We start from the raw sequence: 12203 nt of genomic DNA, 5'->3' as shown, positions 1-12203 counted from the left end.
TGCTGTCCATTTTGCCTCCACAAGACTACTCATTTCATGAAATGTACCCCGATTGCTCATGAAGAGTTCTTATATAGCAATTTTCAAAAATCCTATAAGACTTGTCTTTCTGTTTCGTCAACGGTTTAAATTTTGCGAGTGAAATTTTAAAACTGACCAGTGCATGATGAATGGGACTTCGGCTTTTCGCGCTGATGGTGATACAATACAGCAAGCAGTAGACAGAGATACTTGATTGAAACGAGCCCTCACTGGTGGTCTGGTACAGCTTTGGTAATTCAAGACGTCCGGTCCACCACTATTTCCATACGTGCCATCTTACGCATAATATTGCTATAATGTTTCAGCTAGGGAAAACATTTGCTGCCGGCGCACTTCGTGATTGTCGACATTTTACGGTTTGTTTAATCTGTGTAGAGATTCTGATATCAGCAATGACATGGCTTAAGCTATTTAATCATGTACCCATGATACAGGCAGTTTACTCGTCAGGAGATTATTTGTCCACATAGGGACCAGTTAAAAGGGATTAGGCTGAGTCCATAGAATTACATTTAAGATTGGGAATTCAAGGTGGGATGTTATCGGTGGTTTCATGTGTATAAGCTTTGTGACTATTGAGGCAAACGTCCAATTAATTTATAAATTGAAGCTTATGATGTGCTGAAGAGAATTCAGGGCGATCAGGACATATAGAAAAAACAATTTTCCAGTAGGCCCCTAAGTCATTTCTTCATAATACATGAGTGCCTGCTATAAACATACACAAGTCCTCGTATTTGCGCAGAAATGGGCAACGTCTCCCACATTTTCACTCCCACATGTAAGTACATGTACATACAAACCTTAACCTCTCTATGAATTAAAATACCCACTAAATCGCTACCAGTGAATACACAAGCAATAGTGCTTAATTTCATGATCAATGAATAACATCTCGTAAAAATCGTTTCTGTTATGTTTCCAAATAAAGATAAGACGTCAGTCATCATCACCCGAGCAACGTTGGAACGAAACCATGGTAATAATTTTATATCTTGTAAGATTTTTACAATTAATTCCAAGGTGAACCATTTAGTAATGTTACAGCTAATTTGGATACCGATTACAGTACAGTATAACGACATTCAATACTGACATGTTATGCACGCAGCCTATGCACGCTGAATTCTAAATTGGAGGTTTCTACGATGCTAACTACAACAGTGTTGAGTGGCTATAACGTCTAACCTTCATAAATCCCATTTATATTTGTTCAACTACTGATATAACAACTTAAAACCATAAATTGTGGATTAATGTGCAGTCAGTAACGTGATACAACTATACGTGGACATTTAGGGGAAAAGGGATTATCGAAGAGTTGTACAGGAATATGATTGACACACCAGAGCATGAGATGAACAAAGTGGAAATGACTGAATTTCAAATCGTATTTGTAAATTGCCAAACAATATTATTTTTATACTGAGGAGTTTGTGTAATGGAGGAAAGTGCGTGAATGATTCATAAATGCACTAAGGGAGTGCTCTAAATTTTTCATTGATGGATTAGACTTAGTTAGTTAGCACTATTTGTCACACAATGGCATCATCATGACACTTTGGGACCAATATCATAGTGTTAGGTTTAGAATTGAGCAGACTTGAAAATCTTGTATGTGAAAAAATCTATTAAAAATGGTGTCATGACCCAAGTTTGTATAATTTTATCCAAACACCAAGTTTCTTTGTTGCTGGACCTTGTATTGTTTAAAATTAAATGGTGGTTTTATGATGAAACAATGAATGAAATGACATTTCAACGCCTTAACGATGTTTGATGAACAAGTATTGGCCGTTCGCAAGTTTTTAAAGTTTAGTTTTTGTTTGCAAGTTATGTTGTGAAGAACTGTAAGTTTTGAAGTGCCAATTTCCTTTCAAAATCATTTAACTACATTGTCATCACGGATGATGCTAATATGACATGATATCCAATTTTGCAATTAGAATGTAATTTCTTTAAATGCATATCCAATCACTGCAGATGCAATTTGCAGTGCCACAATAATTTCTTCAAACATACAAGCATGACGTCTACGTAATGTTAAGTTCACAACTCTATTCAGTGAGAGCTTTCTTTTATTCCAGCCTCTCTAGGACTTTTGTTTAGTAGTGATGTACTTTAAGACTTTTTCAGATGGAAAAGAAATGTCAATTACAGTAAAGAAGAAAAAAGATAATTTAATAATAATAAAAGTGCGCTTTTAAATATGTGTACTTGGTAAAATATTTGCTATTTCTGGCTTTTCTCTGTGTGTTTATTTTGCCAGCTAATTTAATTTATTTTTGTCCTAGAAGTCGTTCTCAATTCAAAAGTGAGTTTCTATCAGGATCCAATGTGAGAAATCATTCTTTTAGAAGTCAACATGTGCATATAATCACCAGAACGAGCTCCTTAACCAATAAAGTATAATTCTCCTGTTTGTGCAGTTATGCAACTTGTAATCTCTTCATTTCTAATTTGTTGACACAGGTGTGACAGGTAAGTTGAGTTTTTGGTTTGTAGAACTATAGCGTCTTTGTGAAACTATTACAGCGATCAGTGTTTTTTTCCCTCAATTTTCATTCTTGAAATAAGTTTTTAAATATTTTGTCTTCACAACCACGGGCTGTTCCGTTTTTAGACTTGAGTACCACAGACCAGATTTACATAATTATTACAGTGCATTTGTTGATACCAACTAACACTCATTGTAATGGTTGTTTAATCACAGATGTTAATTACAATGACAAATGTACAATATTCTAAGGTTTCACAAGAAGGAAAATGCTAATCTAGGGGAATTTCTGCTCAGTATGTAAAGAAACTAATGTTCTTCTCGTCGGGCATTCTCGAAACAAACATTTCAGATGTGGAATACTGCAATCTTTATCATACTGCATAAATCCCTTTGCATGGATCACCGAACAGGCTGATCAGATTTGGCCCGAAACCACCCCACCCCAAGATCAAAACTCCAAAGCTCACTCAGGTTTATTGATTCGGGTTATTTTATTTTCATGGTGCTTCCTTTCATGGAGTAATACTTTCCTTTCCAACTCTCCCAGTGGATTCCAGCCCGAAAAGGAGCGCGTGCCTGGTGATAGTAACGACCATTGAGACATGCTGTTGTGCAGTAACCAAACCACCAACTTGCCCCAAACCTCTGTGCACAACTGTAATCGGGGGTATCATTGTCATTATCATAGGTTGAAAATGCACGCCCGTTATGCCATGTTAGAGAATCTGGCAGAGTGCTCCGAGTATCATATCGACCAATCCTAACTCTGTACAGGTTTCCCTGCAAGCCAAACTCGCCAAACTCGGCCCAAGCTGTGTTTTTCTCCCAGTCTTCCAACTCAACGCGTAGTTTCCACCATCCTGTGTATTTGGTCAGATTCAGTAAGATGTCGTTGCCGAGCCAGAACTCTCCGGACAGGTTTCCAAAGCCCGCTCGATAGGTTACCCAGTTACGGTAGAAGTCGACCGAACCATCCTGGCGCCTCTGCATGACGATCCATCCCCCACCATCAGTTTCCATATCACAGTAGACTAACAGACCATTCCAAAAGCCGTTTGGGTAAATCTTGTATTCACCACTGACATTGAAACCGGAGTTGAGGAGACCCTCGCAACTGCTGAGATGTCTCACTGAGTGTAAGGGTGTGTCTGGGATCGTGTCGATGTAGACAACTTCATGAATTTCATCGAAAGATTCAGGATTCTGGATTCTGGTTCCGGTGCCAAGTTCACATCGACGGCTGTCTGTGTGAAAGTTGACTGAAGAGCACTGTGGTAGCATAGCACATTCACGCACGCAGATAACCATAGACCTTGCAGTTTTTACAACGATAATTTTATTGATCAGTGCGCGATTTTCAGCTGCAAAGTAGCTCAAGCCAAACTTTCCACAATGGTCCACACAACTTACTCCAGCAATGTTAAATATTGCCAGAATGAGTAGATTCCCTCTTCCCATGATGCCAAAATTAGTTCCAGAACTGAAAAGCGAACTGTCAGCTGCACTGTCAACAGGACATTAAAAAATCACGTTAGAAATGTTGAAATCTTGTGGTAATAGAACTAATCTTTGTTTACCCAAAAGGAAACAAGGAAAGACTATTATTCTATAGACCCCAGTAATATCTCGACACAGTCATTGTTGTCACTCATCCCTACCTTAGTGAAGGGTATTATTAAACTAGACTCAACTCGAGTCAGTTAAATGGTCGATAACTTTTCAGTGTGGTTCCTGAAAATAGTGTAAGCTAATTCTGCCCAGTCAGGGACCTAATTGTCACGCACATGCATGAGCATGATCATCAAGCAAACTATGCATTTACTCCAGACCTTATTAAAATAGAAATCGTTTTCTTTTCGTCTTGAAGCGAGAGATGATACATTTCAAGTTGTTCTTTACGTCGCTTGAAAGGGAGCGCAGTTATTCGGCTCGGATGACCAAGAACCAGCTGCTAATGTGCAAACTGTCTGGTTGTCATAGCAACTAACTGAGTGAATTTTAAATTTTATTTGATGCCGCTTCAGTACCCTCCATTGGTGTCTTTAACTATAACATTAAAGGGACAGCATTACAGAATTTCTGTGTTGGTTTTATGCTTGATTAAACACACTGCTCTCAAGTTGTCTTGCTCCTGCATTTGGAAAGAAGATTTCGGCCTTAATATCCTGGTTTTGGATGTGCATGGACTGTGGTTATTTCCTGTAGTGACAAGCTGTTAACATCGAAGCTTAACTGAAAACATCAATTCCGAGTTTTACAAATCTGTCATGACGATTACGATGAAGGGGCAGGCCATTCTCCCTAAGTGAAAATGTAACCCATACATAACTACCTTTTGAGTGTAAAGGCCTTGGAAGAGAAAACGGAGTAATTTATTTAAGGGACTGTGTCTCTCAGGCCGAAACATAAATGACGGCTGGTTAACTGTACAAAATGATGTAAAGGCGACCCTACCCTTCTACGAATAAATGAATGCAAATGCCAGTGGTGTGACGGGGCTACTTTTTGGTGCTAACCATGCTGTATTTATGCTCAAGATGACTTGACTTTGCCAATTTGCTAAATCAACCTATCAATCAATTTGACTTCAAACTATGTGTACATTCATTACAGACTGCACTCACCTTCGGATTATCTTTATTTTCGAGGGTTTTCAGCTAATTTTTGTGCTGCTTCCTCCGTTGGAGTAGTACTCTCCTTTCCAACTTTCTCAAAGGATTCCTGAAAGAAACGTAGCCTGTGCTTGATGATAGTTATGATACTGAGGTGGTGTGCAGTGCCAGAAACCCAACCACCAATACACCTCGGGTCTTTGTGCACAGTCTAGCAATAACGCGGTCGTCATACATTGAGAACGCCTGCTCAGTATTATGCTACGTCAATGGCAAATCGTAATGTTCCACATGTTGCAGACCGTCTGTGAAGCCTTTTGGGTAGATCACGTATACTCAGCGCTGACTTTGAAACATATGGAAGCCGGATAGTGCCAAGGCATAGCATGCGCACTTTTTTTGAACCGGCAGGCCGCCACTTGATGATGGTGTCAAAAGATATGTACACGCGCTGTTCAAAAAAAGTTCGCATGCTATCCCTTCGCACTATCTATCTAGAAATAGCAGTTGAGGAGACCCACACAATTGCGGAAATTCAAAATATGGCGCACCAATTGTAAGGGCGTGGCTGGGATAGTGTTGATGTACACGTAGACACTTCAGTGAATTTTAAGGTTACAGTACTCAATATTCTGGTTGCAGTGCTGAGTTCATATCGATGACTTTTCAAGAAAATTGAATGAAAGGCACTGTGGTACTATAGCATATTCACGAACGCATGTAATCCTAGACGTTACAGTTTCCACTTTAAAACATGGTCAGTCGTTGCACATTTTGTTTGTTTGTTTGTTTGTTTGCTTTTTTGAGTTGCAGTCTTAGAAAATAGATGCCCCGAGTTTACAGAAAAAGAACTGAAGCTTTTGCAGCTCATTCTGTAGCTATATCAATGTTTGTTATATCATGGTAATAGACCGCATTTTTTTATGTACTAGAATTGATCATGATCATTATATGCCACACAACACACGTACCGAATCGCGAGAACATGAGCGATTCTGGCTATTGCACGTGAGTGATGCGTCTCACGGGATACATTGCCACAATTGTGACAGAGTTAAATATATTTCACTTCTTTTCCTTGCATTCGAAAAAATTTGTGTCACCAGGAGCGGGACCAAGAGAGGGTGCAATTTCCCTGGCAACGGAGGCTCATTTCGTGAAACTGCAAATTCGCTGGTTCACGAACGATTATGACATGCGCGCCTTATACGTTTGCGGGGTTACCAACAAAATGAACACAACCTGCCAGCGTGGCTCTTTTTTTTCAACTGATAAGGAGTGCTTCTGCTCAAGTCGGATATGGCGGGGTCTATGGATTTTGTACATCTGAGAGGCAAAGCACCCTTGGCTTCGCCTTGGGTACTGTACCCCTCAAACTGATGGATGTACAAAAACCAGAACCCCGTCACAAAAGGCAGCGATTAGTCATTTCGGTATTCTCTTTATTTCGGCCTCAGTCAATACACGTGCACCTGGTTTGTGCGTTTTGAAATCACCAACGAGGAATGATTTTCAAGTTCTGATTTTGTCTGGTGTCCGCCCGTTTTGATATAGGCCTACTACCTTGCGTCAGCAGAGTGCAGCACCTGTCAACTACAAGATTCTTTGAATTGTTAAAAGACGCTCCTGCAAGTTGATATGCCTACTTCGTATTAAAGTCAGTGATAAGCATCAGGCTATTCGTATAAGCGTCTAAGGTATTCCTCTCAGCTCCTTTAGATGGTCAGCAAATGACCTTGGGGACCATTTCCGGATTTTCAGCTGTGTTATATCACGTATATTACTAATTGCTGAGGAAATGTGTTTTGATAAAGAATTATGATGCGACACATTGAGCACTTTATCTTTATTATTTTTAAAATCATCCACATGGTTGTCCAAACGTGCGTTATAACTATGGAATCTTTCCTTGCCAGTTCCCTCCCTGAATTGTAGTTCAATCAACGCCTGGTTTGGCCAGTAACGCATCAACGACTGTTTCCTGTACAGTAGCAGTGTACACGTACATGAGTTGCAACCGTACATTCACTACTAGTTGTTTGAAAAGTGCTCTGCATGCACATATTGTACAAGGAGTGTTTTTCTTCCGTTCATTGTTCTATTATTAAACAATTTAACCTTAACTTCGATGGATAGGGCATAACAAATTTTTCCTCAAATTATTTCTAATATAAAAGATCGTTGGTGTTGTTTTTTCTTGCTCAGCCTTCATATAGATTTCTGTTGATATCTGGGCATTAGTTTGACACAGATTATTGATATACTTTTGTCCTGAAAGATTGACTCTTGAGGCAAGGTGGCTTTGTTTTGTTAGGTTAATTGAAATGATATCGAAATAACAGGTATTTGTGAATACTTTGTGACACTGTGTAAACTGCTCTGACTAGCAACAGTGTATTTAAAACTAAACTGTACTTCATGCATGATGCTTGTTATGATAGAAAGTGTCTGCTTACCTTTTGATAAGAGATCAACTTTGATAAATCAAAATTTGTACATCGATACGTATGGTCGTCACAGAAAGACGATTTGGCGTGTTAAGTCAAAGATACAAATGTTGATCTGCCTAAAAAAGTTTACATCAATGAACTGAATATCTGTATTGATGTATTGCCGAAAGAAAATTGTCACTAACTTTAGGAGTCTGAAGTCAACCGTTCTACTTTCCTAAATTTCTGACGTTCTATTTTCAAAAATATCTGACCTGTAGGTTTTGACAAATTACTACACGACATAAGAAAAAAATTAAAACATACTCGGTTTCTGATAGCGAAAAACAGGCAGATTATTGCACTATTTTTTTAGTCCGTTACACTTACACTGGACAGAAACTCGATGAACCGTACTATCACTATGGACAAAATCCAAACGATGTCTTATAAAATGCAACACGGGTAATCGCCGTCGACTCACGCAAAGTGTCCTTTCAAGGCTTCAAGTAATACAGTTTGTTAGCTGTTTCTTTGTTAAAATGCAAAACTGGACTTAGCTGCTCCGACTTGGCCTTAATCCTTCATCATTGCGAGATAACCTCTCCAAATTCTGTGACCTCTAACGGCTATTAGAGCATAATCTGTCTTAATGAATCCGATTTGTGCGAAAGCAAGCATAGGAAAAACTCGCTATACTCATATCTCTCGCGGTAGGAATAACAAGAGGTGTCTTAAAACACCTGTGCACAAAGCAAAATGAGTTTTTACGACAGCTCACATCATCTGTCCCACTACACCAATGGTTTGGAGTTATTGCAAGGGGACAAAATTGCAAGCACAGGCTAAGATGAAATGCAAAACAGTAGATTTGACTTGCCAATCCAATATGCCAATCGACGACCAGAGTACTGACCCGTCTGGAACGCGATGATACATACAACTTGTGAAACACCCAATCTACAAACAATCTAGGGGTGAGTCTACAGGACCATATTTTTGGCGAGGGGGAAATGTGCGTGGGGGGGACAAAATTGGGGATTTTTTAGGGTAGAGTCCCACCTGGGTAGAGTATGCATGCCCCTCTCTTATCCACAGTTGTGGGTGCACCCCAGTGATAAATCCCAAAACTTCAAATTCTTTTAAAATACAACTCTACCAGGTGGTCAGGCAGCATGTAAAACGATGATGAACATATCGTTCAATTTCCTTTTAACATTTTGAAAATAGCATTCAAAGCAGACCACCCCAATAAAGAAAGATACTTCCCAAACTGGGAAAAGTAACCATTTCGAAAAAGCACAAAAACGTAGTGCCACTTTGGCACCCGATTGCATCCAAACTGCTCAGAAATGGAAGCCCAATTCCAGGCCAGAGGTTCAGTACCATATTTCTTCTATACCCCAAATCCATGGCTCTCAGATCTCTTTAATACAGAATAATTTGAGTGCATAACTTTTATTGATTAATTAACCCTTCAACGCTGGACGAATTTTTGGCCTACTCACGTGGGTGCACCCTTGTATGCGTAAACCTGATTTCACCCCAGGAACTATACGTATGAAGCGAGACATGAGACGGAGAGAACTCCCCTGTTTTGTGTTGGTCATTGTCTCACTGGAACCTGAGGAATTCTTTTCAGACATCTAGGGGGATATGTTAGGTAACAATAGTCTAGAGTGTGTGTAGCGATTGGACATGTTGGGGGGTACCCCTCGGTGTAATTTCTTGCTGGATATACCAGGATCAGGAAACCTCAGGAGTGTTGTTCTATGCCGACCCAAGTCCCCCTCCCACGTTAATTCTGAGAAGTGGTCGACAACAATGCATGCACAGGCAAAGATTACTTTGTGACTGGGGTACGCAGATAGGTCTGTACTCTGTACTGATAATCCGTACTGACAGGTGCTAATAAGTCCCATCTTCAATCAGACAGAACAGTATCGAACGGTTTCACTTCGGTTTTTTTTCGGTTTTGTTTTTGGTCTTTTTTTTCTTCTTTTTAGGGTTCTAATGAAAGAAATAGGCTCAAAACCCCAAGGGCTTCACAATGTAATTCTCTACTCCTTGGCAAGCGGCCTATTTCGCGGTGCTAACTGCGTTCTAATTTGGGAATCCTCTACCTGAGCCCCGGGCTTTTTGTGAAGGGAAAGAATGTAGCCACCTCTCCCTTCAATGCAGCCCAACATTCCTTCAGCATCCTGCCCCGTTCTCAAGTATTTTCTGTTGTTCTTTTCATCACAATAGAGACACTTCACTCAGGCATTTAGCATACTTTGGTAAGGAAAAAAAGACAGTTGCTGGATTGCTGGTTGTGGGGAGATACTCTCTTGTCAGTCCAGTCAAAATGGATTTATCCAATCAATTAACAACTGCTTTGCGATTGATCTCAGGATGGAAGACGAAGGTGATGGGATCTGTGTTTTGCAAGTTCCCCCAAGGTGAATCTGTCAGAATCATCAGTCCTCCGTCTGGTTGACTTTTCTTCCCGGGAAAGATCCATAGCAAGGCAGGGTTGCCGTTCGCACTATTCAGTTACAGAGATTACCGACTATTAGATTACCTATTTGAAGGAGGTTTTAAAGTCGCTTCGGCCTCCTCAACCAGGAAGGCAGATAATACAAAGAAAGATTATTTGGCAGGTTCGTTGAGTATAACTTTCTCATTACGTAAGAGTGTGTTAAGCATTTATAATTGCGCCTACGTACCGTACCTCCGGGAGGGATCGCGTGCCTGTCTGCGAGGACAACAAACACAACTAGGACGAGGCACATGTGGACGTGTGAGATATGAGCAGAAAACAGTTTCTTTGAAAGGAATCCCTTATGATATACGAATCTCCATGATGACTCCTGTTTGAAATGTTTCAATTTGCGGCATTGGGTTGCACGGAATGAGTCGGTAAGTAACTTGGCTTTAACTGTTTACGCTAGTTTTCGAACCTTAGTACCCTGAGAGTGTGAAATGCATTTGAATTCATATGTATTTCCCAGAAGGCTTTGCAAATGAAAATACTAAGCTGGTTCACAACAGTTTTTCGAATAAAATCAGCAAGACCTGCAGTAAAGTATGATCGATCCTTTCCCAGCGAAAGAATCGTGCTTTTACAGTCTTGCTTGTATCTTCCTGTTTACATTACTTCCCGGGAAAATTGGTCGAAGGAAACGCTGTACTTGCGAATAACTTTAAATATTTATAGGCCTATTTGTCTCATCCGCTTGGCAATTTGGAACCCATTGTTATCAGTCATTGTTCATCTTGGAAATGATCAACAATGCAGTCATGTAAATAAATTTCCAACATTATAGTTCAAGGGCATATTTCCGATAATTTATTTACTAAACGCATTTGGGAGAAATTCTCCCAGACGACGCGGCGAGACATTGCGTTTGCAGGTGGCTTTGTAACAGTCGACTGATGTTGAAGGTTAAATAAAATGTACAGGTAGTCTGTGACTGATTACAGGGTTTGGGTTGTCGCTTATGATTCAGAGGCAAATAGGAGACATTTTAGTGGTGTGACAGCAATGAAAGAGCATTACAAATCTATGCAAACGCAATAGGTACAAACCCGTCTGTTCATATCCTAAATACAACTAAAGGGCGTGTCAAGATGGGGAGGAGCGGGGAAGTTGTTTCCCCTCGGAGGTATATTGCTATTTTTAGAAAGCAAAAGCGGCAGCACTAAAGAAACGGCATCACCACCCTCCTGTAAGGATTATTTTACGAAGGAAAATTGGACGATCATTTTAGGTAAAACATTCCCATATTGCACTCCACCCAAAACCTTGATGTGCCATTGCCTCAGCAGTAGATTATTAAGCTTCACAGCGACTATTACACTACAAACTGTACACATGCGTTGTGCAAAAATGACTGAGGCAATAACGTCATCATTTGTGACGTCACCTCCTCTACCCCCTTTTCTTTTGGCCAGTGGTGTGTCGTTGTAAAGCTCGAATGGAGTGATCCCAATTCGACGCTTTTAGCGTCGATCTGCGCACTTCCATGTTTGAAAACGAGGCTGTATGTGTTGGCTTCAATTCTTAATACGATCAGACGGTTGAAAGTAAGGACCCAAGACACAAAATGCATAAAGGTATATTAAATTCAGACTTTTCAGGCTGAAATTTTTCGTGGAAGAGTCTTTCAGGATGACTCGACACTTAAAATCAAAAGAAAAATAACGACAATTGACCGCGAACTAACGTACCTACGATGGTCGTGTATCTTGTGCAGTGGGCGTGGTTTAAACTGAAGTGGCGTCATACTTACGAACTGGGATACTCCACGTACTGTGTCGACTTCGAGGGCGCGCACGAGGAAGTTCAACACAGAAAGCCGCGGCGAAGATGAAGATGTGCTCAAACGGCACTAATGTGAAATTCCTTAGCTATCTGTCTGGCACAGCCTACTTCACTCGACACACTTCTGGAAAGTTTATAAAGTGAGGTTTCCGTGTCCTTAAATTACAAAAAAGAAAACTGTTATACCGTGTCAACTCTGTAAAAGGGGAGGGGCACGAACCATTAGTCGATTTGGATATTACCGCTAATGAGTCATTAGGGCGACATTCCCATAAGAACGTGCATAATTCAATATTCCCTAGTCTGAACTGAAC

General features: G+C 40.3%; 1 protein-coding gene across 2 annotated transcripts; it reads right to left on the bottom strand.

Annotated features, from left to right (window-relative positions):
* Positions 1 to 2080: 2080 nt before the first annotated feature.
* On the bottom strand, positions 2081 to 5530 carry LOC110982599 (microfibril-associated glycoprotein 4-like). Of its 2 annotated transcripts, none has more exons than XM_022241153.2 (2): positions 5167 to 5530; positions 2081 to 4041 (listed from the first exon to the last, which is right to left on the bottom strand). In XM_022241153.2, exon 2 carries the CDS (start codon positions 3998 to 4000, stop codon positions 3029 to 3031), a length of 972 nt encoding a protein of 323 aa, XP_022096845.1. In that variant the 5' UTR covers positions 4001 to 4041; positions 5167 to 5530; the 3' UTR covers positions 2081 to 3028. The 2 variants fall into 2 exon arrangements, with proteins under 2 accessions (XP_022096845.1, XP_022096835.1); XM_022241143.2 differs by having other exon boundaries at positions 2081 to 4046; positions 5167 to 5529.
* Positions 5531 to 12203: the final 6673 nt, after the last annotated feature.

This window comes from Acanthaster planci, linkage group LG05 (assembly GCF_054643075.1).
Source record: "Acanthaster planci isolate LZ-2023a linkage group LG05, COTS_SCS, whole genome shotgun sequence".
Lineage (NCBI taxonomy): Eukaryota > Metazoa > Echinodermata > Asteroidea > Valvatida > Acanthasteridae > Acanthaster > Acanthaster planci.
The sequence above is the reverse complement of the archived record's forward strand: the minus strand, read 5'-3'. Positions and strand labels throughout refer to the sequence as shown.